This window comes from Schistocerca serialis, chromosome 3 (assembly GCF_023864345.2).
Source record: "Schistocerca serialis cubense isolate TAMUIC-IGC-003099 chromosome 3, iqSchSeri2.2, whole genome shotgun sequence".
Classification (NCBI taxonomy): domain Eukaryota; kingdom Metazoa; phylum Arthropoda; class Insecta; order Orthoptera; family Acrididae; genus Schistocerca; species Schistocerca serialis.
Window position 1 is genome coordinate 775,501,283 of NC_064640.1, and position 27,346 is coordinate 775,528,628.

The window sequence follows — 27,346 nt, forward strand, 5'->3', positions numbered from 1 at the left end:
TCACGTGCTAGCAATGTCTGTACGGACCAACGTACAAACGCCACCAGAAGCCCGCAAGGGTCCGACCCGATTTCGACAGAAAACACAGAACCCACGGAGGGTCGGTGAGTGAGCATCAGTAAAATGAGATTCCTGGAGAACCACACAAGCTGCTGAGTAGGACGAAAGAAGGGATTTCAATTCCGGAAGGTGACGATAGTAGCCATTACAATTCCATTGGAGAACCACAGAACGATGGTTTAAATGAGGGCTGAACACGCTAAATCCAGTCATACCGCCGGGTCCCCACACGTCACCGACAAGGAGGGGGCGACATCCATAAACGACAGGTCAGAATCCGGTTGTGAAGTCGGGGAAGGTACCTCCGGTGACACCAGAGGCTCTTTGTCCCGGGACTTATGTTTCTTCTTCTTTTCAGGCTGAGATCGAGGAGGGCTGTGTGGCATAATGGAGCAAGCTGCAGCAAGATCAGGAACAGAAAGAGACCGGGCGACCTGGGGGCCGATAGACCGCGGCTCTCGCGGTCGCCGTGCTGCAGCAGACCTTTGACCTGGAAGGTGCCGGGAAGGGGCATCCCGGGAGAGGCGCCCTTGACCGGCAGACGCCGAAGGAGTGGGACACTTCTCTGGCTGGGGAGGGGGAGCAGCGCCCAGAGGAGAAGGTGTGGGAGCCACAGGGGAGGGGGGAAGGAGAGGGGTCCGGGATGGGGGTAAGGAAGGGGGAGGAAGGGATGAAGATGTAACAAAGGCGTAACTAGATGTCATGGACACATGGTGCAATCGTGCATATTTCTTACGGGCCTCTGTGTAGCTTAAACGATCAAGAGACATACTCCTGTATCTTTTTTTCTTTCTTATAGACTGGGCAATCTGCTGAACGAGGAGAATGACTACCATGACAATTTACACATACAGGAGGGGGAACACAGGGACTCCCCTCATGGAGTGGACGTCCACAGTCACCACAGAGAGGGTCCTGGGTACAGCGAGAAGACATGTGGCCAAAACGCAAGCACTTGAAACACCGCATAGGAGGTGGGATGTACGGCTTCACATCACAGCGATAGACCATAATCTTAACTTTCTCAGGAAGGGTATCCCCTTCAAAGGCCAGGATAAAGGCACCAGTATCAATACGATTATCTTTAGGACCCTTCTGAACACGCCGAACAAAGTGAACACCCCGCCGTCCGAGATTGTCCCGAAGTTCCTCATCAGTTTGAAGGATGAGGTCTCTGTGAAAAATCACACCTTGTACCATATTTAGAGACTGGTGAGGGGTAATGGACACGGGAATTGTGCCAAGATGGGTACAGGCACGAAGGGCCGCAGATTGGGCAGCCGAAGCAGTTTTTATCAGTAACGAACCCGACCGCATCTTGCTCAGGGAGTCCACTTCGCCGAACTTGTCTTCAATGTGTTCCACAAAGAATAAAGGTTTGACACTGGTGAAAGTATCTCCATCAGTCCTGGTGCAAACTAGATAACGGGGGAAAGGTTTTGCCCCTAGACGACGCGCCTGACCCTCCTCCCAGGGGGTAGCCACGGAAGGGAAGGCCGAAGGGGCAAGAGAAGCAGCACTTGAGGAATCAGTACCACGCAGAGAGACGGCCGCAGAAGAGCGGCCAGAGTTTTGGACCCGTATGCGTTTCATCTGCATAGCGTCCGCCCTGATACCACCCACTCCGATCAGGGGCTCTCCTCACGGGCGCCACCCAGCCACAGCAAGGGCCGTCTGGCACGGCGGCCATTGCCGGGAGTTCCGATGCTCCAGGATGACGAGCAACCACTCCAAGGCATGCATGAGGAGGTCACAGCTCAGGTATCAGAAGTGTGATCCCTGTGTTTTTTTTTTTTTTTTTGTTTGTGGTTTTAGGGCGCAAAACTTCTATGGTCATTAGCGCCCAGCCCGTGACATAGAAAACAGGAAAAAATCGAAATTTAAAATCAGCAGGAATGGGAACAAAATCATAAAATTTGAGTAACTAAAGGCAGAAGGAATGCTTAAAAATCCACTATAGAAAGGGGTTGGTTGTCCCCCAAAAAAAAGCTTCAAATGACTGACGTCATTTCACTGTCACTAATAAACTGTAGAACGCGGTCAGCTGAGCGCGTGTCATCTGCTAAAATCGACGATAGATCAGGCGAGAGTTGTAGACGGGAGCGTAACGGATTAAAATAGGGGCATTCAATTAAAAGGTGTCTGACCGTCCACAGCTGAGAGCAGTGGGGACAGAGTGGGGGAGGATCACCGCTTAAAAGATGTCGATGACTAAAAAGACAGTGCCCTATCCGGAGTCGAGCTAAAATTACCTCCTCCCGACGACGCGTTCGGGAGGAAGAGGTCCAAGCGCAAGGAAGGGCTTTCACTTCCCGCAATTTATTGTGGGGAAGTGTTGACCAATGCGCATGCCATAAATGAGCAGCTTGGCGGTATAAAACGCTCCGTAGATCGGTAAACGGAAGAGACTGAATAGCTGGCCGAGGAAGAGAGACTGCAGCCTTGGCCGCTATATCGGCCGCCTCATTTCCACAGATACCAGCGTGTCCCGGGAGCCAGAGGAACGCCACTGAGACGCCCCCCAGGTGGAGCAAGCGCAGACAGTCCTGAATCCGGTGGACCAGAGGGTGCACAGGGTAAAGAGCTTGGAGACTTAGGAGAGAGCTGAGAGAATCTGAGCAGATTACGTACTGTATCCGCTGATGGCGGCGGATGTAGTGGACAGCCTGGAGAACAGCGTAAAGCTCCGCAGTATAAACCGAACACTGGTCGGGAAGCCGAAAGTTATTTGGGGTGTCGCCAACAATATAGGCACTCCCTACACCTAACGATGTTTTCGAGCCATCGGTGTAAATAAATGTGGCATCCGTCATTTGTGCACATAGAGCAGCAAATGCCCGACGGTAAACAAGTGTAGGGGTACCATCCTTGGGAAATTGACATAGGTCTCTGAGCAAGTTGATCCGGGGACGGAGCCAAGGCGGTGCTGTACCCCAAGTTGTCAAGAAGGTTTTAGGAAAGCGGAAGGAAAGAGAATGGAGCAGTTGACGGAAGCGGACTCCCGGGGGTAGTAGGGAGGAGGAGCGGCCTGCATACCCGACATCAAAGGAGGCGTCGAAAAAAAGGTCATGCGCTGGATTAGCAGGCATGGAAGACAGATGGCTAGCATAACGACTCAGAAGGACTGCCCGCCGATTGGACAGCGGAGGTTCAGCAGTCTCAGCATAAAGGCTTTCCACAGGGCTGGTGTAAAAAGCTCCAGATACTAAACGTAATCCACGGTGGTGGATAGAGTCGAGACGCCGAAGAATAGACGGCCGAGCAGAGGAGTAGACTATGCTTCCATAATCCAATTTCGAGCGCACTAAGGCGCGATAGAGGCGGAGAAGGACCACTCGGTCCGCTCCCCAAGAGGTACCATTCAGGACACGGAGGGCGTTAAGCGAACGCAGACAGCGAGCCGAAAGATAGGAAACGTGGGAGGACCAGCACAGTTTTCTGTCAAACATAAGACCCAAGAATTTAGCGACGTCGGAAAACGGAAGGTTGACAGGACCTAGATGTAAGGAGGGCGGAAGAAACTCCTTACGTCGCCAAAAATTTACACAAACGGTCTTACTGGGTGAGAAACGGAAGCCGGTTTCGATGCTCCACGAGTGGAGGCGATCGAGACATCCTTGAAGACGTCTTTCAAGAAGGCTGGTCCGTTGAGAGCAGTAGTAGATCGCACAATCGTCCACAAAGAGGGAGCCCGAGACATCAGGAAGGAGACAATCCATAATTGGATTAATGGCGATGGCAAACAGTACAACACTCAGCACGGAGCCCTGGGGTACCCCGTTTTCTTGGGAGAAAGTACGGGAGAGAGTAGTGTTCACCCGCACCCTAAATGTGCGCTCTGCCATAAATTCGCGAAGAAAAAGGGGCAGCCGGCCTCGAAAGCCCCAAGAGAACAGTGTGCGGAGAATGCCTGTCCTCCAACAGGTATCGTATGCTCTCTCCAGATCAAAAAATATTGCTACCGTTTGGCGTTTCCGGAGAAAATTGTTCATGATATAAGTGGAGAGAGCAACAAGATGGTCAACGGCAGAACGATGCTTTCGGAATCCGCATTGGGCTGGTGTTAAAAGACTGCGGGACTCCAGCCACCAAGCTAAACGGTAATTCACCATACGCTCCAAAACCTTACAGACACTACTCGTGAGAGAAATGGGGCGATAGCTAGAGGGGAGATGTTTGTCCTTTCCAGGTTTCGGAACGGGAACGACAATAGCTTCCCGCCATCGCCTGGGAAAGGTACTGTCGGTCCAAATTCGATTATAAAGGCGAAGGAGGTAACGCAGGCTATGGGTTGATAAATGCAGCAACATTTGGACATGGATACCATCCGGTCCTGGGGCGGAGGAGCGAGAAGAGAGTGCATGTTGGAGTTCGCGCATGGAGAAAACAGTATTGTAGCTTTCGCGATTGTGAGAGGAGAAAGCAAGATGTCGCACTTCCGCTGCACGTTTCTTCGAGAGAAACGCTGGCGGGTAATTTGAAGAGCTCGAAATCTCAGCAAAGTGCTGACCCAATGAGTTAGAAATTGCGACGGGGTCCACTAAGGTATCATGCGCGACAGTGAGCCCAGAGACCGGGGAGAAACTAGGCGCGCCTGAGAACCGTCGAAGCCGACTCCAAACTTCCGAGGAGGGAGTGAAGGTGTTAAATGAGCTAATAAAGTATTTCCAGCTTGCCTTCTTGCTATCGCGGATGACGCGACGGCATCGCGCACGGAGCTGCTTATATCGGATACAGTTGGCCAAAATTGGATGGTGACGGAAAATGCGAAGAGCACGTCGCCGCTCACGTATTGCGTCACGGCATGCCTCGTTCCACCAAGGAACTGGAGGGCGCCGGGGCAATTCGGAGGTGCGTGGTATTGAACGTTCCGCAGCTGTGAGAATAACGTCGGTAAAATGTGTGACCTCATCGTCGACGCTGGGAAAGCGACGGTCATCGAATGTCGCTAGAGACGAAAAAAGTGTCCAATCGGCTTGGGCAAACTTCCAGCGACGCGAGCGCATATATGGCAGTTGAGGCTGCAGTCGAAGAACACATGGAAAGTGGTCACTCGAGTGTGTATCATCAAGGGCGAACCATTCGAAGCGCCGAGCTAGCGGAACAGTACCGACCGCAAGGTCCAAATGAGATAAATTTGCCGTGGAGGCAGACAAAAATGTGGGGACCCCAGTGTTGAGGCAGACTAGATCCGCTTGGTGGAAGACGTCTAGCAATAGTGAGCCACGTGGACAAGGATGTGGAGATCCCCAAAGCGGGTGGTGGGCATTGAAGTCCCCAACCAGCAAATAGGGGAGTGGAAGCTGATCAAGAAGATGAAGGAGATCAGCTCGTGCCATTGGTGTAGACGATGGAATGTATACCGTACAAAGAGAGAACGTGTATCCAGAAAGGGAAAGACGGACGGCGACAGCTTGGAAGGAAGTGTTTAAGGGGATTGGGTGATAATGGAGAGTATCATGGAGCAGAATCATGAGTCCTCCATGGGCTGGAGTGCCTTCAACAGAGGGGAGGTCATATCGGACGGACTGAAAATGAGGGAGAACAAAGCGGTCATGGGGACGCAGCTTTGTTTCCTGAAGACAGAAGATGACCGGCGAGTAGGATCGTAAAAGGATCGACAATTCCTCCCGATTGGCGGGAATGCCGCGGATATTCCAGTGGATAATGGACATAGGGTGAACAGAAAATGGAGGAACGTGACCAAGGGTGCTGTCAACTCAACGACTGCTCAGAGCTTGCGACCGACAGCATGGAATGGCATTCAGTCGAAGGCAGAAGATCCTGATCCATAGGTTGGTCAGGAGCAGCTCCTGCCACCAACGATCGGCCAGTTGACCGGCCACCAGCAGTGCGCCTCGGCGACACAGAAGATGGCCGAGGGCGATTTCCGCCAGGTGGTGCTGTAGATGGGACACGCCTTGGCGGAGAAGGAGAGGAACTGTGTTTCTTCGTAGCCTTCTTAGAAGTATGATGTTTAGATGAAGGAGGAACCGATGGTTGTGAAGTTGCGGTACGTAAAAACTCTTCACGAGAATGCTCTTTTTTCGAAGACTTGGCGTCTGACTTTTGGGCTCGAGATTTAACAGAACCCGATGAAGGGTGAGCCATAGAGTGGGCAGGCGAAAGGGGTGAGGTTGAACGGGCGATCTTTGCGCTGGCCGATCTGACGACCGTGGTACTAAAGGTGAAGTCGCAAGTCTGCGTGGCCGCCTCCTTTGTTGGTCGAGGAGAAGCAAGGACAGCGCTGTATTTACCTTTCTGAGGCACGGTGGGCTGTCGACTGGCGAGTAACTTTCGAGCAGCAAAGGTCGACACCTTTTCCTTCACTCTTATTTCCTGGATCAGCTTTTCATCCTTAAAAACGGGGCAATCTCGAGAGGAGGCAGCGTGGTCACCCTTACAGTTGATGCAGCGAGGGGATGGAGGTGGACAAGCACCCTCATGGGCATCCTTGCCACACGTAACACATTTGGCCGGATTGGAACAGGACTGGCTGGTATGATTGAACCGCTGACATCGATAGCAACGCGTAGGGTTTGGGACATAAGGGCGAACGGAAATTATCTCATAGCCTGCTTTGATTTTTGATGGGAGTTGAACTTTGTCAAATGTCAAGAAGACAGTGCGGGTTGGAATGATGTTCGAATCAACCCTTTTCATAACCCGATGAACAGCTGTGACGCCCTGGTCAGACAGGTAATGCTGAATTTCTTCGTCAGACAATCCATCGAGGGAGCGCGTATAAACGACTCCACGCGAGGAATTTCACGTACGGTTGGTTGTTTGGTTGGTTGTTTGAGGTTAAAGGGACGAAACAGCAAGGTCATCAGTCCCTTGTTTCAAATAGACTCCATTCTGCTAACGGGACATCTCAGTATAGTCAGAAAAATAAAACAGAAAAAGGGGAAACGTAAAAGGGCAGTCACGTTGTCATTAGTAAAAACAAATGAAGGAAGTTGGCAAGAGAACGGACCCAACACTATGCTGAAGCAGCATAGGCAAGACCACCTGTGTCTTAAAAGGTACAACTGCTATAATGCAGAAAGTACGGATGGGAATAGAAAAACTAACCAAGCCTTAAAAAGAAGGGGTAAAAACAGAGTAAAAGGGAAAGAAAAGAGGATTCCGGTCAGGGAGGTGAATCGGGAATCTCTGAACACTGCCTACAGTGGGAGACACCCAAACACTCACCGCCCCGCCCCAACACCAGAGGGAGATGAAAAACTTTAAAACTGAGAATAAAAACCACTCTCCCGGAGGAAACCTAGAACCAGAGAGACCATCCGGGAATCGTCAGCCAACATCAAAGGTAAAATGTGGGGGAGTCTGTACTTAGCACGCAGAGCCAAAAGAAGGGGGCATTCAACCAAAATGTGGGCCACTGACTGGAAGGCTCCACAACCACATAGTGGGGGTGGCTCATCACGCAAAAGGAAACCATGGGTCAGCCTGGTATGGCCAATGCGGAGACGACACAGTGTGGTCGAGTCCTTGCGGGAGAGGCTAAAGGAAGAACGCCATGGGCCTGGATTCACCTTAATGGCACGAAGTTTATTAGACAGTGGAGTAGCCTCCCAAGAATTGGCCCATGACTGTGCAAAGTGGGATTTGATGTGAAGCCGTAAATCCGCTGCAGGAGGGGTTACAGAAAACGGGGGGTAAGTAACTGCTCCCCCAGCCAAACGATCAGCGAGCTCATTACCCGGGATACCCACATGGCCCGGGACCCATAGGAAATCAATGGAACAAGCAGCACGGTGAAGATCAGCGAGATGGTCATGGATGGCAGAGACCAAGGGATGGCGCGAAAAACACCGGTCAATAGCAACAAGGCCACTCAACGAGTCCGTACATAACAAAACGCGGTTGTGTTGGGATTGTTTAATAAAGGTAAGGGCCCGGGAAATTGCCATCAATTCCGCAGTAAACACCCCACATGAGGGTGGCAGTAGATGATTTTCCGTTCCAACAAAGGACGTGAAGGCATACCCAACATGATCAGCAGATTTAGAGCCATCAGTGTAAAAAACAACAGCATCCCGAAACTCCCATAAAATTTGGCGGAAAAAGGAACGGAACACCACCGGGGGGATGGAATCTTTCGGACCGCGGCGGAGATCCATCCGAATTCGAGGCCGAGGAACTAACCAAGGAGGGGTGGAGGGGAGGGAGCGAGGAAGACAGGACAAAGAAGGAAGCCGAAAATCACGGGTAAGAGACGCAAGGCGCAGCCCAACCGGTAAACCCGCCCGAGGGTGGGAGTCAGGCGGGCGACGTCCATGGTCTGGGAATAGGATAGAATAGGAAGGATGAGTGGGAGAAGAACGGATAGTAAGGGCATAAGACACCAGAAGCTGGGACCGCCGAACAGAAAGGGGGGGGGATCCCAGCTTCAACCAAGAGACTATCAACAGGGCTCGTAGGGAATGCACCGGTGGCCAAACGGATACCACGATGGTGGACTGGATCCAGCACGTGCAGCGTGGAAGGAGCAGCTGAACCATAAACTTGACAACCATAGTCCAAACGTGACAGAACTAGAGCACGATAAAGACGGAGGAGGAGGGAACGGTCTGCACCCCAAGAGGAGTGGGCAAGGAAGCGAAGGACATTGAGTTTTCGGAAACATCCTACCTTCAGGAGTCTGATATGGGGCAGCCAAGTGAGCTTGTTGTCGAAAAGAAGACCTAGGAAACGAAACTGTGGAACCACAGGCAATCTTTGTGCAGCGAGATAGAGCTCTGGATCAGGGTGGACCGTAGTACGGCGACAGAAGTGGACCACCCGCGATTTTAAAGGAGAGAATTGAAACCCGTGTGAGAGGGTCCATGCAGAGGCACGCCGTATAGCCACCTGGAGCTGCCGTTCTGCAGATGGCATCGAGGAGGAACTAACCCAAATGCAGAAATCATCCACATACAGGGCAGGGGCGACCAAGGGACCGACAGAGGCCACAAGTCCATCGATAGCAATGAGGAAAAGAAGGACACTCAAGACAGAACCCTGTGGGATGCCCGTCTCCTGGGTCCGTGGAGAACTAAAAGCAGTACCAACTCGAACTCTGAATGACCGATGGATCAGGAACTGGCGGATAAAAATCGGGAGTGGGCCCCGAAGACCCCACTGATGAAGGGTTAGTAAGATGTGATGGCGCCAGGCCGTGTCATAGGCCTTGCGAAGGTCAAAAAACACTGCAACCAAATGGCGGCGCTGGGAAAAAGCCTGCCGAACTGCGGATTCCAAGCGAAGCAAATGATCGATTGGAGATCGTCCCTCTCGAAAGCCACACTGGTAAGGGGACAATAGATCCCGAGATTCGAGGACCCAAGTGAGCCGACGGGCTACCAGCCGTTCAAGTAACTTACAACCAACATTGGTCAAACTAATTGGCCGATAGCTGTCAACAGATAGGGGGTTCTGACCAGGCTTAAGGACAGGAACCACAATGCTATCCCTCCACTGAGAAGGGAAGTCACCCTGGAGCCAGATACGGTTAAACACCCGAAGAAGATGGTGCCGTTGTGGAGCACTGAGATGTTGAAGCAGCTGGTTATGAATGGAATCTGGGCCAGGGGCCGTATCATGAGAAGAAGATAGAGCAGAAAGAAATTCCCATTCAGTGAAAGGTTCGTTGTAAGATTCTGACTCACAAGTGGTGAAACATAAGGTGACAGCTTCAGCCTGCTGTTTTTGATGAAGGAAAGCAGCTGGATAGGAGGCCGACGCTGATGCCACTGCAAAATGGGTCGCAAGATGTTCTGCGAGAACTAATGGGTCCGTACAAATGCCATCTGGGAGGTGAAGGCCTGGGAGGGTGGACTGCCGATGGCAACCTTGGAGAGAGCGAAGTGTAGCCCATACCCGTGACAGAGGGACAGTGGAACCAAGGGAAGAAACGAATCGTTCCCAACATATCCGTTTGCTCTGTTTAATTAAATAACGGGCTTTAGCGCGAAGGCGCTTAAAGGTAGAAAGGCTGGCTACAGATGGGTGCCTCTTAAAGTGTTGCAAAGCTCGACGGCGATCACGGATGGCAATGGCAATGGCCGTACTCCACCACGGGACTTGCCGACGACGAAATTGTCCAGATGAGCGCGGGACAGCAAGGTTAGCAGCGCGAACAATCGCGGCAGATACGTCACGTAGGACATCAATACAACCCAACAAAGAGGGAGAAAACTCGACCTGTGCAGTATATAGAGGCCAATCGGCGCGGTGGAAAGACCAACGAGGTAACCTGTGCATCGGGGAGCGGGAAGGGAGCGTGATAATCAACGGGAAATGGTCACTATCACAAAGGTCGTCGTGTGGCGACCAGTGTAATGAAGGGAGGAAGAGGGAGAAGAAAGAGAAAGATCAATGGCAGAAAAGGTACCATGACCAGCACTGAAGTGAGTAGGGGAGCCATCATTAAGAAGGCATAGGTCGTGGTCTGCAATAAATTGGTCTATAAGAAGACCTCGTCTAGATGGAAAGGCACTGCCCCACAAAGGATGATGAGCATTAAAATCCCCAAGGAGGAGGAAGTGAGGAGGAAGTTGCTGAAGAAGGGTGGTTAAGGCAGCAGGTGTAAGAGTCCTGTCAGGAGGGAGATAAAGATTGCATACTGTGACTGCAGAGTCTAAGTGGACCCTAACAGCAACCGCTTCCAATGTAGTGTGGAGAGGAATCCACGTGCTAGCAATGTCTGTACGGACCAACGTACAAACGCCACCAGAAGCCCGCAAGGGTCCGACCCGATTTCGACAGAAAACACGGAACCCACGGAGGGTCGGTGAGTGAGCATCAATAAAATGAGATTCCTGGAGAACCACACAAGCTGCTGAGTAGGACGAAAGAAGGGATTTCAATTCCGGAAGGTGACGATAGTAGCCATTACAATTCCACTGGAGAACCACAGAACGATGGTTTAAATGAGGGCTGAACACGCTAAATCCAGTCATACCGCCGGGTCCCCACCCGTCACCGACAAGGAGGGGGCGACATCCATAAACGACAGGTCAGAATCCGGTTGTGAAGCCGGGGAAGGGACCTCTGGTGACACCAGAGGCTCTTTGTCCCGGGACTTATGTTTCTTCTTCTTTTCAGGCTGAGATCGAGGAGGGCTGTGTGGCATAATGGAGCCAGCTGCAGCAAGATCAGGAACAGAAAGAGACCGGGCGACCTGGGGGCCGATAGACCGCGGCTCTCGCGGTCGCCGCGCTGCAGCAGACCTTTGACCTGGAAGGTGCCGGGAAGGGGCATCCTGGGAGAGGCGCCCTTGACCGGCAGACGCCGAAGGAGTGGGACACTTCTCCGGCTGGGGAGGGGGGCAGCGCCCAGAGGAAAAGGTGTGGGAGCCACAGGGGAGGGGGGAAGGAGAGGGGTCCGGGATGGGGGTAAGGAAGGGGGAGGAAGGGATGAAGATGTAACCAAGGCGTAACTAGATGTCATGGACACAGGGTGCAATCGTGCGTATTTCTTACGGGCCTCTGTGTAGCTTAAACGATGAAGAGACTTATACTCCTGTATCTTTTTTTCTTTCTTATAGACGGGGCAATCTGCTGAACGAGGAGAATGACTACCACGACAATTTACACATACAGGAGGGGGAACACAGGGACTCCCCTCATGGAGTGGACGTCCACAGTCACCACAGAGAGGGTCCTGGGTACAGCGAGAAGACATGTGGCCAAAACGCAAGCACTTAAAACACCGCATAGGAGGTGGGATGTACGGCTTCACATCACAGCGATAGACCATAATCTTAACTTTCTCAGGAAGGGTATCCCCTTCAAAGGCCAGGATAAAGGCACCAGTATCAATACGATTATCTTTAGGACCCTTCTGAACACGCCGAACAAAGTGAACACCCCGCCGTCCGAGATTGTCCCGAAGTTCCTCATCAGTTTGAAGGATGAGGTCTCTGTGAAAAATCACACCTTGTACCATATTTAGAGACTGGTGAGGGGTAATGGACACGGGAATTGTGCCAAGATGGGTACAGGCACGAAGGGCCGCAGATTGGGCAGCCGAAGCAGTTTTTATCAGTAACGAACCCGACCGCATCTTGCTCAGGGAGTCCACTTCGCCGAACTTGTCTTCAATGTGTTCCACAAAGAATAAAGGTTTGACACTGGTGAAAGTATCTCCATCAGTCCTGGTGCAAACTAGATAACGGGGGAAAGGTTTTGCCCCTAGACGACGCGCCTGACCCTCCTCCCAGGGGGTAGCCACGGAAGGGAAGGCCGAAGGGGCAAGAGAAGCAGCACTTGAGGAATCAGTACCATGCAGAGAGACGGCCGCAGAAGAGCGGCCAGAGTTTTGGACCCGTATGCGTTTCATCTGCATAGCGTCCGCCCTGATACCACCCACTCCGATCAGGGGCTCTCCTCACGGGCGCCACCCAGCCACAGCAAGGGCCGTCTGGCACGGCGGCCATTGCCGGGAGTTCCGATGCTCCAGGATGACGAGCAACCACTCCAAGGCATGCATGAGGAGGTCACAGCTCAGGTATCAGAAGTGTGATCCCTGTGTGTTCAGGGGGCTCAACCAAAAGGGTACATAGCGACCCCACCACACGGGCTGGCTACCGTGCTGGCTATGCACCCTAGCATCAGACAACGATGTAAAAGAAAAGGTGGAATGTACTATGAGGGCACACGTCGGAGACACTAGGTAAGGTGCTCTTCCCCAAATGGCTCACACTACGGAAGAGAAATTTTGGAATGGAGGTCAAACCCCAGAGGGGGACCAAGGAATGCCAAAAGGAGGAGATGATTACGCAACAAAGCCGGAGTGTAAAACCAACAGAACCAGGAGGATAGCGTGGGCCAACATAAGCAAGGACACCAATAGAGGGAGAGGAGGGAGAGGGCGAGGGGAAAGGGGTATGGAGGGGAAAGGAGGGGAAGGGAAAGGAAAGGAAATGCAGCCCGGGAGAGAAAGAAGGCAGCAATGGCTCGGGGCCCCGTGTTCGCCACGCACGTATCCACGAAAGAGTTGTGGAAGGCAAGGAGGAGGAGAGGGAAGGCAAGGAGGAGGAGAGGGAAGGCAAGGAGGAGGAGAGGGAAGGCAAGGAGGAGGAGAGGGAAGGCAAGGAGGAGGAGAGGGAAGGCAAGGAGGAGGAGAGGGAAGGCAAGGAGGAGGAGAGGGAAGGCAAGGAGGAGGAGAGGGAAGGCAAGGAGGAGGAGAGGGAAGGCAAGGAGGAGGAGAGGGAAGGCAAGGAGGAGGAGAGGGAAGGCAAGGAGGAGGAGAGGGAAGGCAAGGAGGAGGAGAGGGAAGGCAAGGAGGAGGAGAGGGAAGGCAAGGAGGAGGAGAGGGAAGGCAAGGAGGAGGAGAGGGAAGGCAAGGAGGAGGAGAGGGAAGGCAAGGAGGAGGAGAGGGAAGGCAAGGAGGAGGAGAGGGAAGGCAAGGAGGAGGAGAGGGAAGGCAAGGAGGAGGAGAGGGAAGGCAAGGAGGAGGAGAGGGAAGGCAAGGAGAAGAAAGAAGGCAAGGAGAAGAAAGAAGGCAAGGAGAAGAAAGAAGGCAAGGAGAAGAAAGAAGGCAAGGAGAAGAAAGAAGGCAAGGAGAAGAAAGAAGGCAAGGAGAAGAAAGAAGGCAAGGAGAAGAAAGAAGGCAAGGAGAAGAAAGAAGGCAAGGAGAAGAAAGAAGGCAAGGAGAAGAAAGAAGGCAAGGAGAAGAAAGAAGGCAAGGAGAAGAAAGAAGGCAAGGAGAAGAAAGAAGGCAAGGAGAAGAAAGAAGGCAAGGAGAAGAAAGAAGGCAAGGAGAAGAAAGAAGGCAAGGAGAAGAAAGAAGGCAAGGAGAAGAAAGAAGGCAAGGAGAAGAAAGAAGGCAAGGAGAAGAAAGAAGGCAAGGAGAAGAAAGAAGGCAAGGAGAAGAAAGAAGGCAAGGAGAAGAAAGAAGGCAAGGAGAAGAAAGAAGGCAAGGAGAAGAAAGAAGGCAAGGAGAAGAAAGAAGGCAAGGAGAAGAAAGAAGGCAAGGAGAAGAAAGAAGGCAAGGAGAAGAAAGAAGGCAAGGAGAAGAAAGAAGGCAAGGAGAAGAAAGAAGGCAAGGAGAAGAAAGAAGGCAAGGAGAAGAAAGAAGGCAAGGAGAAGAAAGAAGGCAAGGAGAAGAAAGAAGGCAAGGAGAAGAAAGAAGGCAAGGAGAAGAAAGAAGGCAAGGAGAAGAAAGAAGGCAAGGAGAAGAAAGAAGGCAAGGAGAAGAAAGAAGGCAAGGAGAAGAAAGAAGGCAAGGAGAAGAAAGAAGGCAAGGAGAAGAAAGAAGGCAAGGAGAAGAAAGAAGGCAAGGAGAAGAAAGAAGGCAAGGAGAAGAAAGAAGGCAAGGAGAAGAAAGAAGGCAAGGAGAAGAAGGCAAGGGAAAGAGGAAGGAAGACAGTTAGGTGGAAAACAGCAAAGAAAGGAACCAACCAAAGGAAGGAAGAAACGAGAAGTGAAAAGCAAAATGACCGCAAATAGAGGTCGTGGAACTGTCCGTCTCCGGACACAGGCGCTAACGACCCCCTTGAGGGGGTGGGACTCCTTTTAGTCTCCTCTTACGACAGGCAGGAATACCTCGGTCCTATTCTAATCCCCAGATCCGCAGGGGGGAGATGCATGACAATGGACACTTGGATGTCCCCTAGGCGGTCGCACGCCTGGATCGCCGCCGACTGTGTGGCGGAGGTGGTCTTTATAAAAACGGACCCCAAACGCATTTTACTGAGAGCCTCGATTTACCCGAACATGTCCTCGATGTGCTGATCAAAGAACATGGGCTTGGAGGTGGCGAACGTCCCCCCCATCGGTTCGAGAACAGACCAAATAGCGGGGGAAGTACTTCGCCCCAAGCTGGCGGGCCTGTCCTTCCTCCCAGGTAGTGGCCAAGTGGGGAAGGGCAGGAGAACCAGAACCGGAGACAGTACCTTTCTTTTTAGAAGACTCTGCCGCAGAGCGACCTGATACATGTTGATGTTTCATCTGCGAAACGTCTGCACCGATACCACCCACTCCGACCAGGGGCTCTCCCCACGGGCGCCACCCAGCCGCAGCAAGGGCCACCTTGCAGGATGACCGTTGCTGGGAGTCCTGATGCCCCAAGGAGACGGGCATCTACTCCTTGGCCGACATGGGGAGGGTGCCGCTCAGGTATCGGCAGTACGATCCCTGTATTGTCAGGGGGCTGGGCTGCAACCTAGAGGGTACATGACGACCCCACCACAACGGGCTGGCTACCGGGCTGGATTTCTGGTGCCATGGAAAGTCTATCATGATCGTAGGTGCAGATGGGGACGCACTATGGGCGTAACTTGTACAACCCATCAGGCGTTTAGGCCGAAGTTGAATAGTGGGTATGGTTACAACGCCGTTACAATGCTGAGTGCAAAGGTCTTAGTGCACTGAGGACCAGTGGTACACCACGTAAGGCGTCCTTCCCCAGAAGGCTCGTACTTCTGTAGAATTTTGAAAAATGGAGGTCAAACCCCATGGGGGACCATCACATGGAAGTCCGAAACGGTTGAAACTCCTTTTAGTCGCCTCTTACGACAGGCAGGAGTACCTCGGGCCTATTCTAACCCCCGAACCCACAGGGGGTACACGTAGGATATTGAGGACCAGTTCAACCATCTATGAATCGTCTGCTAATACTGAAGGCAAGGAATCTGGAAAGGCCAAATGAAGGGACACTCCAATATATGCAATACAGTCAGTCTGGATCCACAGCCACATTGTGGGGGTGGCTCGTTAGAAGAGAAAAGAATGGGTTGTAAGTAGGCTGTTTAGGTTTTTTATTGGTAACACCACCTCTGTATGAAAATCACTGGCTGTGCTGTGTGCAGTCTGTGGCTGCTTTGCATCGTTGTAATACTCGCCATTGTAGTGTTAAGCAGCTGGCTGTGAACAGCGCGTAGCGTTGCGCAGTTGGAGGTGAGCCGCCAGCAGTGGTGGATGTGGGGAGAGAGAGGGCGGAGTTTTGTAATTTGTCATGAACTGCTATATATATTATGACTTTTGATGATACTAAGGTAAATACATTGATTGTTCTCTATTAATATCTTTCATTTGCTAACTATCCCTATCAGTAGTTAGTGCCTTCCGTAGTTTGAATCTTTTATTTAGCTGGCAGTAGTGGCGCTCGCTGTACTGCAGTATTTCGAGTAATAAAGATTTTTGTGAGGTAAGTGATTTCTGAAAGGTATAGTTTAATGTTACTCAGGGCCATTCTTTTGCAGGGATTTTTGAAAGTCAGATTGCGTTGCGCTAAAAATATTGTATATCAGTTTAAGCACAGTCTTGTATAAATTGTTCAAAGGGGACGTTTCAGGGTGAGCCTAATATGACCTATGCGTAGACGGCGTAAGACACTGAACTACCTCCGACAGGGAGACCACGAAACTATTTCAGTCTCCTTGACTGCATATAGCGTATTACTGCGGCCAGTAGCGCACCAGATGTCTTCCCACTTTTTGGCAGAGAGAAATTTGATGTGTATCCGCATTTCTATACCTGGAACGATTAAAGGGAATGGGTAAGTATCTGCCTCTAGAAAAACTGTCAGCCAGTTAATTCCCTTGGATTCCCTCATGACTTGAGACGCAGAGAATGGACAGATTTGAGCGGCTTTTTATTTTAGGGCGCAAGAACTACGGTTATACATTCCTACGTCGGAGCCGTAGATGGCTACACGTTAATACCAATCAGCGGAAGAGAATATAGTTAAATCAGGGAATTGGCGAAAGGTCTAAAATACGCCTTAGAGGAACCAAGGTCCTGAACTAAAAATTTAAACGCCTTCGCCATATTTCTGCGACGGATAGGCAGTAAAACACATGATACAGCCTGTGCGTCGTTCACTAAAAGCGCCGGTAACTCAGACGGCAAACACAAACAAGGTCGGAAGTGGTTAAAAAAGGCATTCCATCGAGAATGGCGGGCTGTAACGTGTTGAGGGCAATTAGTACAAATTGGCGAGGGAGCACACTTAAATGGCGATGGCTGAAAAGACAGTGCCCGATACACAACCTAGCTAAAATGTTCTCACGACGAGAGGGCCGAGGGGAAGTCGCCCAAGGTGCTGGTAGAGGCCCAAGGTGCTTATTCCCGTGAAGGGAAGACCATTGGCGATGCCAAAAGGACACCACTACCTGACAGATGGCAACATACAGCATCGGAGGGAATGGAGGAACTAGTGGGCCAAGGTGCGAGGACTGCAGCCTTGGTAGAAGCTTGAGCAGCCTTGTTTCCTGGCAGACCGACATGACCAAGAACTCACAAAAACATCACACTGGTAACCACCATGAGTCAGCAAGTAAGTTTTCCTGGACCCACTGCACAACAGGATGGGCGGTGTAAAGCGCACAGCCACAGTAATTTCGTAGCTTCAAAGGACGGAAGAACAGGCCCACGATCGAAAGACGGTGCAATAAAGCACTTGCGTCGCCAGAAATTCAACGGTTTTGTCGCTGGAAAAACTGAAGCTGTTGTCGATGTTCCACAAGTGAAGACGATCGAGACATTGCTAAAGACACCGCTCAATGAGGCGAGTCCTTTGAGAACAGCAACAGACGGCAAAAACGTCCACGAAAACGGAGCTGTAGATGCCCAGTGGGAGACAGGTCATAAGATTAATGGCAATAGCAAGGAGGACGACACTCAGGACAGAACCGTGAGGCACACCGTTTTCCTGGATAAACGCGTCCAACAACGCGAAACACACATGCACCTTGACAGCTCTGTCTTTCAAAAATCCCTGGAAGGAAACTGGGTACGAGGTCATAGAAGCCCCACATATATGGAGTACAGAGGACACTAGTCAAACAGATGTCTCACTTTCTCCAAATCTAAATATACGGCCACTATCTGGGATGTCCACAGAAAACCATTCCTGACTGTGGGTTGGTTGACCAAGCGACAAAAGGGTCAAATGCAGGACAGCGCGCTCGAAATCCACACACTGTAGTGGTTAGGGAAGTGAGAGCATCGAGCCACTATACTAGCCAGTCAATCATTTTCCATTACCTTGCGAAACAGCTGGTGAGAGAAAAGGGCAACAGTTACAAGGAAGGTTTTTTTTTTTTTTTTTTTGTTTGTGGTTTTAGGGCGCAAAACTTCTATGGTCATTAGCGCCCAGCACGTGACGTAGAAAACAGGAAAAAAAACGAAATTTAAAATCAGCAGCAATGGAAACAAAGTCAGAAAATTTGAGAAACTAAAGGCAGAAGGAATGCTTAAAAGTCCATTATAGAAAGTGGTTGGTTGTCCCCAAAAAAAAGCTTCAAATGACTGACGTCATTTCACTGTCACTAATAAACTGTAGAACGCGGTCAGCTGAGCGCGTGTCATCTGCTAAAATCGACGATAGATCAGGCGAGAGTTGTAGACGGGAGCGTAACGGATTAAAATAGGGGCATTCAATTAAAAGGTGTCTGACCGTCCACAGCTGAGAGCAGTGGGGACAGAGTGGGGGAGGATCACCGCTTAAAAGATGTCGATGACTAAAAAGACAGTGCCCTATCCGGAGTCGAGCTAAAATTACCTCCTCCAGACGACGCGTTCGGGAGGAAGAGGTCCAAGCGCAAGGAACGGCTTTCACTTCCCGCAATTTATTGTGGGGAAGTGTTGACCAATGCGCATGCCATAAATGAGTAACTTGGCGACATAAAACGCTCCGTAGATCGGTAAATGGAAGAGACTGAATAGCTGGCCGAGGAAGAGAGACTGCAGCCTTGGCCGCTATATCGGCCGCCTCATTTCCACAGATACCAGCGTGTCCCGGGAGCCAGAGGAACGCCACTGAGACGCCTTCCAGGTGGAGCAAGCGCAGACAGTCCTGAATCCGGTGGACCAGAGGGTGCACAGGGTAAAGAGCTTGGAGACTTAGGAGACAGCTGAGAGAATCTGAGCAGATTACATACTGTATCCGCTGATGGCGGCGGATGTAGTGGACAGCCTGGAGAACAGCGTAAAGCTCCGCAGTATAAACCGAACACTGGTCGGGAAGCCGAAAGTGATTTGGGGTGTCGCCAACAATATAGGCACTCCCTACACCTAACGATGTTTTCGAGCCATCGGTGTAAATAAATGTGGCTTCCGTCATTTGTGCACATAGAGCAGCAAATGCCTGACGGTAAAGAAGTGTAGGGGTACCATCCTTGGGAAATTGACATAGGTCTCTGAGCAAGTCGATCCGGGGACGGAGCCAAGGCGGTGCTGTACCCCAAGTTGTCAAGAAGGTTTTAGGAAAGCGGAAGGAAAGAGAATGGAGCAGTTGGCGGAAGCGGACTCCCGGGGGTAGTAGGGAGGAGGAGCGGCCTGCATACCAGACATCAAAGGAGGCGTCGAAAAAAAGGTTATGGGCTGGATTAGCAGGCATGGAAGACAGATGGCTAGCATAACGACTCAGAAGGACTGCCCGCCGATTGGACAGCGGAGGTTCAGCAGTCTCAGCATAAAGGCTTTCCACAGGGCTGGTGTAAAAAGCTCCAGACACTAAACGTAATCCACGGTGGTGGATAGAGTCGAGACGCCGAAGAATAGACGGCCGAGCAGAGGAGTAGACTATGCTTCCATAATCCAATTTCGAGCGCACTAAGGCGCGATAGAGGCGGAGAAGGACCACTCGGTCCGCTCCCCAAGAGGTACCATTCAGGACACGGAGGGTGTTAAGGGAACGCAGACAGCGAGCCGAAAGATAGGAAACGTGGGAGGACCAGCACAGTTTTCTGTCAAACATAAGACCCAAGAATTTAGCGACGTCGGAAAACGGAAGGTTGACAGGACCTAGATGTAAGGAGGGCGGAAGAAACTCCTTACGTCGCCAAAAATTAACACAAACGGTCTTACTGGGTGAGAAACGAAAGCCGGTTTCGATGCTCCACGAGTGGAGGCGATCGAGACATCCTTGAAGACGTCTTTCAAGAAGGCTGGTCCGTTGAGAGCTGTAGTAGATCGCAAAATCGTCCACAAAGAGGGAGCCCGAGACATCAGGAAGGAGGCAATCCATAATTGGATTAATGGCGATGGCAAACAGTACAACACTCAGCACGGAGCCCTGGGGTACCCCGTTTTCTTGGGAGAAAGTACGGGAGAGAGTAGTGTTCACCCGCACCCTAAATGTGCGCTCTGCCATAAATTCGCGAAGAAAAAGGGGCAGCCGGCCTCGAAAGCCCCAAGAGAACAGTGTGCGGAGGATGCCTGTCCTCCAACAGGTATCGTACGCTCTCTCCAGATCAAAAAATATTGCTACCGTTTGGCGTTTCCGGAGAAAATTGTTCATGATATAAGTGGAGAGAGCAACAAGATGGTCAACAGCAGAACGATGCTTTCGGAATCCGCATTGGACTGGTGTTAAAAGACTGCGGGACTCCAGCCACCAAGCTAAACGGTAATTCACCATACGCTCCAAAACCTTACAGACACTACTCGTGAGAGAAATGGGGCGATAGCTAGAGGGGAGATGTTTGTCCTTTCCAGGTTTCGGAACGGGAACGACAATAGCTTCCCGCCATCGCCTGGGAAAGGTACTGTCGGTCCAAATTCGATTATAAAGGCGAAGGAGGTAACGCAGGCTATGGGTTGATAAATGCAGCAACATTTGGACATGGATACCATCCGGTCCTGGGGCGGAGGAGCGAGAAGAAGAGAGTGCATGTTGGAGTTCGCGCATGGAGAAAAAAGTATTGTAGCTTTCGCGATTTTGAGAGGAGAAAGCAAGATGTCGCACTTCCGCTGCACGTTTCTTCGGGAGAAACGCCGGCGGGTAATTTGAAGAGCTCGAAATCTCAGCAAAGTGCTGACCCAATGAGTTAGAAATTGCGACGGGGTCCACTAAGGTATCATGCGCGACAGTGAGCCCAGAGACCGGGGAGAAACTAGGCGCGCCTGAGAACCGTCGAAGCCGACTCCAAACTTCCGAGGAGGGAGTGAAGGTGTTAAATGAGCTAATAAAGAATTTCCAGCTTGCCTTCTTGCTATCGCGGATGACGCGACGGCATCGCGCACGGAGCTGCTTATATCGGATACAGTGGGCCAAAGTTGGATGGTGACGGAAAATGCGAAGAGCACGTCGCCGCTCACGTATTGCGTCACGGCATGCCTCGTTCCACCAAGGAACTGGAGGGCGCCGGGGCAATTCGGAGGTGCGTGGTATTGAACGTTCCGCAGCTGTGAGAATAACGTCGGTAAAATGTGTGACCTCATCGTCGACGCTGGGAAAGCGACGGTCATCGAATGTCGCTAGAGACGAAAAAAGTGTCCAATCGGCTTGGGCAAACTTCCAGCGTCGCGAGCGCATATATGGCAGTTGAGGCTGCAGTCGAAGAACACAGGGAAAGTGGTCACTCGAGTGTGTATCATCAATGGCGAACCATTCGAAGCGCCGAGCTAGCGGAACAGTACCAACCGCAAGGTCCAAATGGGATAAATTTGCCGTGGAGGCAGATAAAAATGTGGGGACCCCAGTGTTGAGGCAGACTAGATCCGCTTGGTGGAAGACGTCTAGCAATAGTGAGCCACGTGGACAAGGATGTGGAGATCCCCAAAGCAGGTGGTGGGCATTGAAGTCCCCAACCAACAAATAGGGGGGTGGAAGCTGATCAAGAAGATGAAGGAGATCAGCTCGTGCCATTGGTGTAGACGATGGAATGTATACCGTACAAAGAGAGAACGTGTACCCAGAAAGGGAAAGACGGACGGCGACAGCTTGGAAGGAAGTGTTTAAGGGGAGTGGGTGATAATGGAGAGTATCATGGAGCAGAATCATGAGTCCTCCATGGGCTGGAGTGCCTTCAACAGAGGGGAGGTCATATCGGACGGACTGAAAATGAGGGAGAACAAAGCGGTCATGGGGACGCAGCTTTGTTTCCTGAAGACAGAAGATGACCGGCGAGTAGGATCGTAAGAGGATCGACAATTCCTCCCGATTGGCGCGAATGCCGCGGATATTCCAGTGGATAATGGACATTGGGTGAACAGAAAAGGGAGGAACGTCACCAAGGGTGCTGTCAACTCAACGACTGCTCAGAGCTTGCGACCGACAGCATGGAATGGCATTCAGTCGAAGGCAGAAGATCCTGATCCATAGGTTGGTCAGGAGCAGCTCCTGCCACCAACGATCGGCCAGTTGACCGGCCACCAACAGTGCGCCTCGGCGACACAGAAGATGGCCGAGGGCGATTTCCGCCAGGTGGTGCTGTAGATGGGACACGCCTTGGCGGAGAAGGAGAGGAACTGTGTTTCTTCGTAGCCTTCTTGGAGGTATGTTTAGATGAAGGAGGAACCGATGGTTGTGAAGTTGTAGTACGTAAAAACTCTTCACGAGAATGCTCTTTTTTTGAAGACTTGGCGTCTGACTTTTGGGCTCGAGATTTAGCAGAACCCGACGAAGGGTGAGCCATAGAGTGGGCAGGCGAAAGAGGTGAGGTTGAACGGGCGATCTTTGCGCTGGCCGATCTGACGACCGTGGTACTAAATGTGAGGTCGCAAGTCTGCGTGGCCGCCTCCTTTGTTGACCGAGGAGAAGCAAGGACAGCGCTGTATTTTCCTTTCTGAGGCACGGTGGGCTGTCGACTGGCGAGTAACTTTCGAGCAGCAAAGGTCGACACCTTTTCCTTCACTCTTATTTCCTGGATCAGCTTTTCGTCCTTAAAAACGGGGCAATCTCGAGAGGAAGCAGCGTGGTCACCCAAACAGTTGATGCAGTGAGGGGATGGAGGTGGACAAGCACCCTCATGGGCATCCTTGCCACACGTAACACATTTGGCCAGATTGGAACAGGACTGGCTGGTGTGATTGAACCGCTGACATCGATAGCAACGCGTAGGGTTTGGGACATAAGGGCGAACGGAAATTATCTCATAGCCTGCTTTGATTTTTGATGGGAGTTGAACTTTGTCAAATGTCAAGAAGACAGTGCGGGTCGGAATGATGTTCGAGTCAACTCTTTTCATAACCCGATGAACAGCGGTGACGCCCTGGTCAGACAGGTAGTGCTGAATTTCTTCGTCAGACAATCCATCGAGGGAGCGTGTATAAACGACTCCACGCGAGGAATTTAAGGTACGGTGCGGTTCCACCCGGACAGGGAAGGTGTGGAGCAGAGAAGTACGCAGCAATTTTTGAGCCTGGAGGGCACTGTGTGTTTCTAACAACAGGGTACCATTCCGTAATCTGGAACAAGACTTTACGGGACCCGCAATTGCGTCGACACCTTTCTGAATAATGAAAGGGTTGACCGTGGAAAAGTCGTGACCGTCGTCAGACCGAGAAACAACAAGGAACTGTGGTAACGATGGAAGAACCGTCTGTGGCTGAGACTCAGTGAACTTACGTTTGTGAGCAGACATAGTGGAAGGTGAGGAAACCATTGCGGAAGAATCCCCCATGATTACCGGCGTCTCCGATGGCGCGCTCCTCCCTTATGGGGGCCCTCACCGAGGGCACACCCGCCTTAGGTGATTGTTCACACCTCAGGTCACACCTCCCGACAAACGGACGGAGGGACCAATCGGCACTTTCGGAAGGTATCAGCTCGGGTAATCACCCCTCCCTGGGCCTGGCCGTTACCAGTGGGTACGTACGTGTCCTACCTGTCTACCCGGGGCGGGGAATTACGCGTTACCCCGTCACCGGCTACGCATGGAAGTGCGTGGGTCGGCCTTCAGACACGCACAGGGAGGAAGAAAGAGAAAGGGAAAGGAAAGAAGAGGGGGTCTCAAACGCCGCAGCGGAGAAAAGGGCAAGGAGAAGAGGGAAGGAAAAGAGAAGGACAGAGGAAGGACGAGGACTTGTAAGTGTAGAAAGCAAGTAAGTTGGAAAAGTTTCGAGCGTCCGTCTCCGGACGTAGGCACAAACCATACTCCCAGAGGGGGAGAAAGGGAAGGAAATAGCCAGAGGTGAGGGGGGGGCGAAGATGGGGGACGGGGAGGGATGCGGAAAGGGAAGGGAAGGTATGCAGTCCGGAAAGGAAGGAGGGCCACATTAGCTCGGGGTCCCGTGCTCGCTACGCACGTGTCCACAAAAGAGTTGTGGACCCCCTGGGGGGTACAAGGAAGGTGTTTGTCCTTACTGGGTGTAGGTATGGGTACTTCAGTGGCTTCATGCCAGCACGTAAGAAACGTCCCTCTGTCCAGATGTTGTGCATATGAAGCAAGAAGTGGGTGTGCATCAGAGGAAGGTGCTGCAACATCAATGTCATCATCTGGCCCTGGGGCGGAGGATCTGAATGAAGTGACAGCATGATCTAGCTCCCTCATGGTAAGGATAGAATTGTAGCCAACACGATTCTGAGAAGCGAAAGGTATCGCCTGAGGTGCTCGAAATCTCAAAATAGCGACCCAAAATGGATACAGCAATAGCGTCCGTGATGACATCACCCGCTTCTATAACGCCAGAAACTGACTAATGGATCTTGGTCCCAGAGAGCCATCTGAGGTTGTCCCACGTGACGAACACGTTTGTAGGGGCACGACAGCAAGGTTTTTAGCGCCCGCACGGAAACAGATTGAGACGGGTGTCACTAAAAAACAGAACAGGAAAATAAAACAAAACTTAAAACACCGATGACAAACGTTGAAAAACTATATGCACACTAGCACAGAACCACATGAAGTATTGCGTCATAAGTGAAACATTAACAACACACAGAAAGTAGGGTAAAGAGCTAAAACAATATAGCCGATGGACCAATGGACGTATCAGGCCACCCACAAGAATGAATTAAGGATAAGCCAGCCACTCTGCAACACACTAAAACCTCAATCTTTAAATTTTAGGTCGGAGTCCAGACATCACAAAACTTCAAAACCTTTGTCACACTTATCAGCTAAAATAGACGGCAGAGCCCACCAATAGTTGCTTCTGCCCTTGCATCACAATTTAAAATGCACACCATTAAAGTATGGCAGATAGATATGCACACTACAAGCATCACCACACGGGGTCCTCTCCCTGTAGTAAAAAGCCATGTGTGAGAGGGCAGTGCCCCATTTAAGATGCATGAGGTTCACTTCATCCCACCTGAGTAACTGGCAGGAAAAACGCCACGACCAGGTTGTTGATTCACAAAGCTCAGCTTATTGGCAGTCACCGCCAGCCATTGCTCATCCCACAACCGCGCACACTTCCTGTGAAATGTAGAAACAGCCTGCAAGGGAATAGGACACTGCCACATCCTGTCCTCTGCAGGCCACTTTAGTAACCTGATCAGCGTGTTCATTTCCCCATATCCCTACATGACCTGGCACCTAGCAGAATGACACCTGCTTACCCTGCCGTTGGCGCAAGTACAGTTGGTCATATCAGCCAGACCAACTCCTCAACTGGGTATAGGTTCTGTGACGATAAGGCACTAAGGGAATCTGAGCGAGTGAGAAACCATTTGCCCTAAATAAGACGTATCTGCTCCAGTGCCTTCAAGATCGCGTGGAGCTCCACTGTGAAAACTAATCGTCAAGAATGTGCATCCTAGTGACGGTCAGGGAACACGACGGAGCAGCAAAGGAAATTCCCTTGTTTGGTACCATCAGTTTACCCTACTGTGAAACCGCGACGCCTATCTAAATGTTAAAAGCAGATTAAAGTGTAAAATCTGACAGATGACCTTCCTGAAAATTCATGTCTAAAGCAAGTCTGGGCCTCTGGAGAAGGCAATGTGGAAATATGCTCCCACTGCGATGTGAAAAATTAAGACTGGCTACACCTGTGTCTAATTGGCAATCCTGTGCACGCATCCCGTAAGGCCTCATTGCCTGTTGCTGGTTGCTGGTTATGGAAAGGCCTTTCCAGTGGAGGCTGAGCAACAGTATGGTAGGCGTGTGTGCATGGTGTGGACCGTCTTTTATGCCTGGCGCATCCTAAGTAGCCATCGCCTGACGTGCAGTGGCGGTTCACCAGCTTCTGCACAGAGGCTTGGCAAGGTGTTTTTTCTGAATGCCCCAGTGGCCAACCGAACCCCTTCATGGTGCACCACGTCCAAAATCTTTAAATACGACGTTCTCACAGACCAATTGATTGTGCACCTATAATTGAGCCTAGATCGCACGAATGCCCTGTAAAACCGAAGCAGGCAAGTCATGTCTGCTCCCATGCACTGTGGCTAAGCAATTTTGACGTACTTTAAGCACTAAGTGACCGTTTTCTCAAGTCAGTAAGATGTAACTAAGTCAAATCAGGCCCAGAAACGTCACCGTCTTTCAAAGTAATGATTGTGTCCCTCATCCTTAACTCAGCGAAGTTAAATATGGAACGATAACAACAAGAACAGACTTCTTGGTGGAACACTAAGAACCACTCCTCTGAGCCCATTCATCCAAAAGTTGAGTTATTTGCGAGGCGGCTATCTGTTTCCCCTTGTGACATGCAGCAGCGTACTGTAATGGATCCTGTAGTGACCAGGGAATATCACGAGCAGCCTACAATGCAGAATCTAGCTTCTACATGGAAAATGGGCACCTGCGATCTTCAGAGGTAGACCCAAAGTACAAGCCATACCTCTCAGCAATCTCTGTGGCGTTGGATATCTGGATCCTGACTGGCTGTTGCAGTAACTGTGGAAAAATACACCGCCGTAGTCTCGGCAATGTCTCGCGGATTCGTTTGGAGAGTGTTGTGCCCATAAGAGCAGCCGTGTGGCACCTGCCTCCTCTCCCAGAAATACTCCTGATGGTCTCCCACACAACAGAACTTTTGGTGGAACGATTTATGGTGTTAAGGAACTGTTGCCACGACCTCTCCTTGCTCTCTAGAATGAGCCAACAACACTTTGCCCTCCCCACTCAAAAGGCTGGGAGATTCTCTGCACATGGCCGAAACTTGAACCTACATGGAGCTGCACGTCTGGTCTGGATTGCAGAGCGCCATTCAGCACTGCACCAAGGTGCAGGTGGCCCCTTCTGTTGTGGACTGTGGAATGGACGCTGCAGTGGCGTGGTGGATCATTCTGATATGATCCACTCATGCCTCAACATTCACACAATGTTCGAACTGGGCCAACTAGCTATGCAGTGTCCAGTTGGCTCTACCGATCACCCATCGCGGTGGAGTCCATCCCTCTGGCAGGTGAATCCAGATCGGGACGTGATCACTTCTGTGGAAGTCATCGACCACTTCCCACTGAGTGGAGAGCAAAAGCTGGAGAAAAAAAACAAGAGGTCAATGGCACAGAACGACCCAGTTTCTTTGCAAATGTGAGAGCTCTGTCCCGCATTCAGCATGTACGTACATGACATGCGAAGCCTCTCAATTCCTTTACACCTAGGGCAGGTAGTTGCAGAGCCCGAAAGCACTTTTTTTTTTGTTTGTGGTTCTAGGGCGCAAAACTTCTATGGTCA

The 27,346-nt window shown here is 51.2% G+C and overlaps 1 protein-coding gene across 1 annotated transcript in view; it reads left to right on the plus strand.

Annotated features, from left to right (window-relative positions):
• Positions 1 to 27,346, plus strand: part of LOC126471221 (trichohyalin-like) — a 167,239-nt gene that overhangs the window by 84,438 nt on the left and 55,455 nt on the right. Inside the window, exon 3 of the mRNA XM_050099345.1 lies at positions 13,043 to 14,393. Within this exon, the coding sequence (XP_049955302.1) occupies positions 13,043 to 14,393 (1,351 nt within the window). The remainder of the gene's footprint in view (positions 1 to 13,042; positions 14,394 to 27,346) is intronic.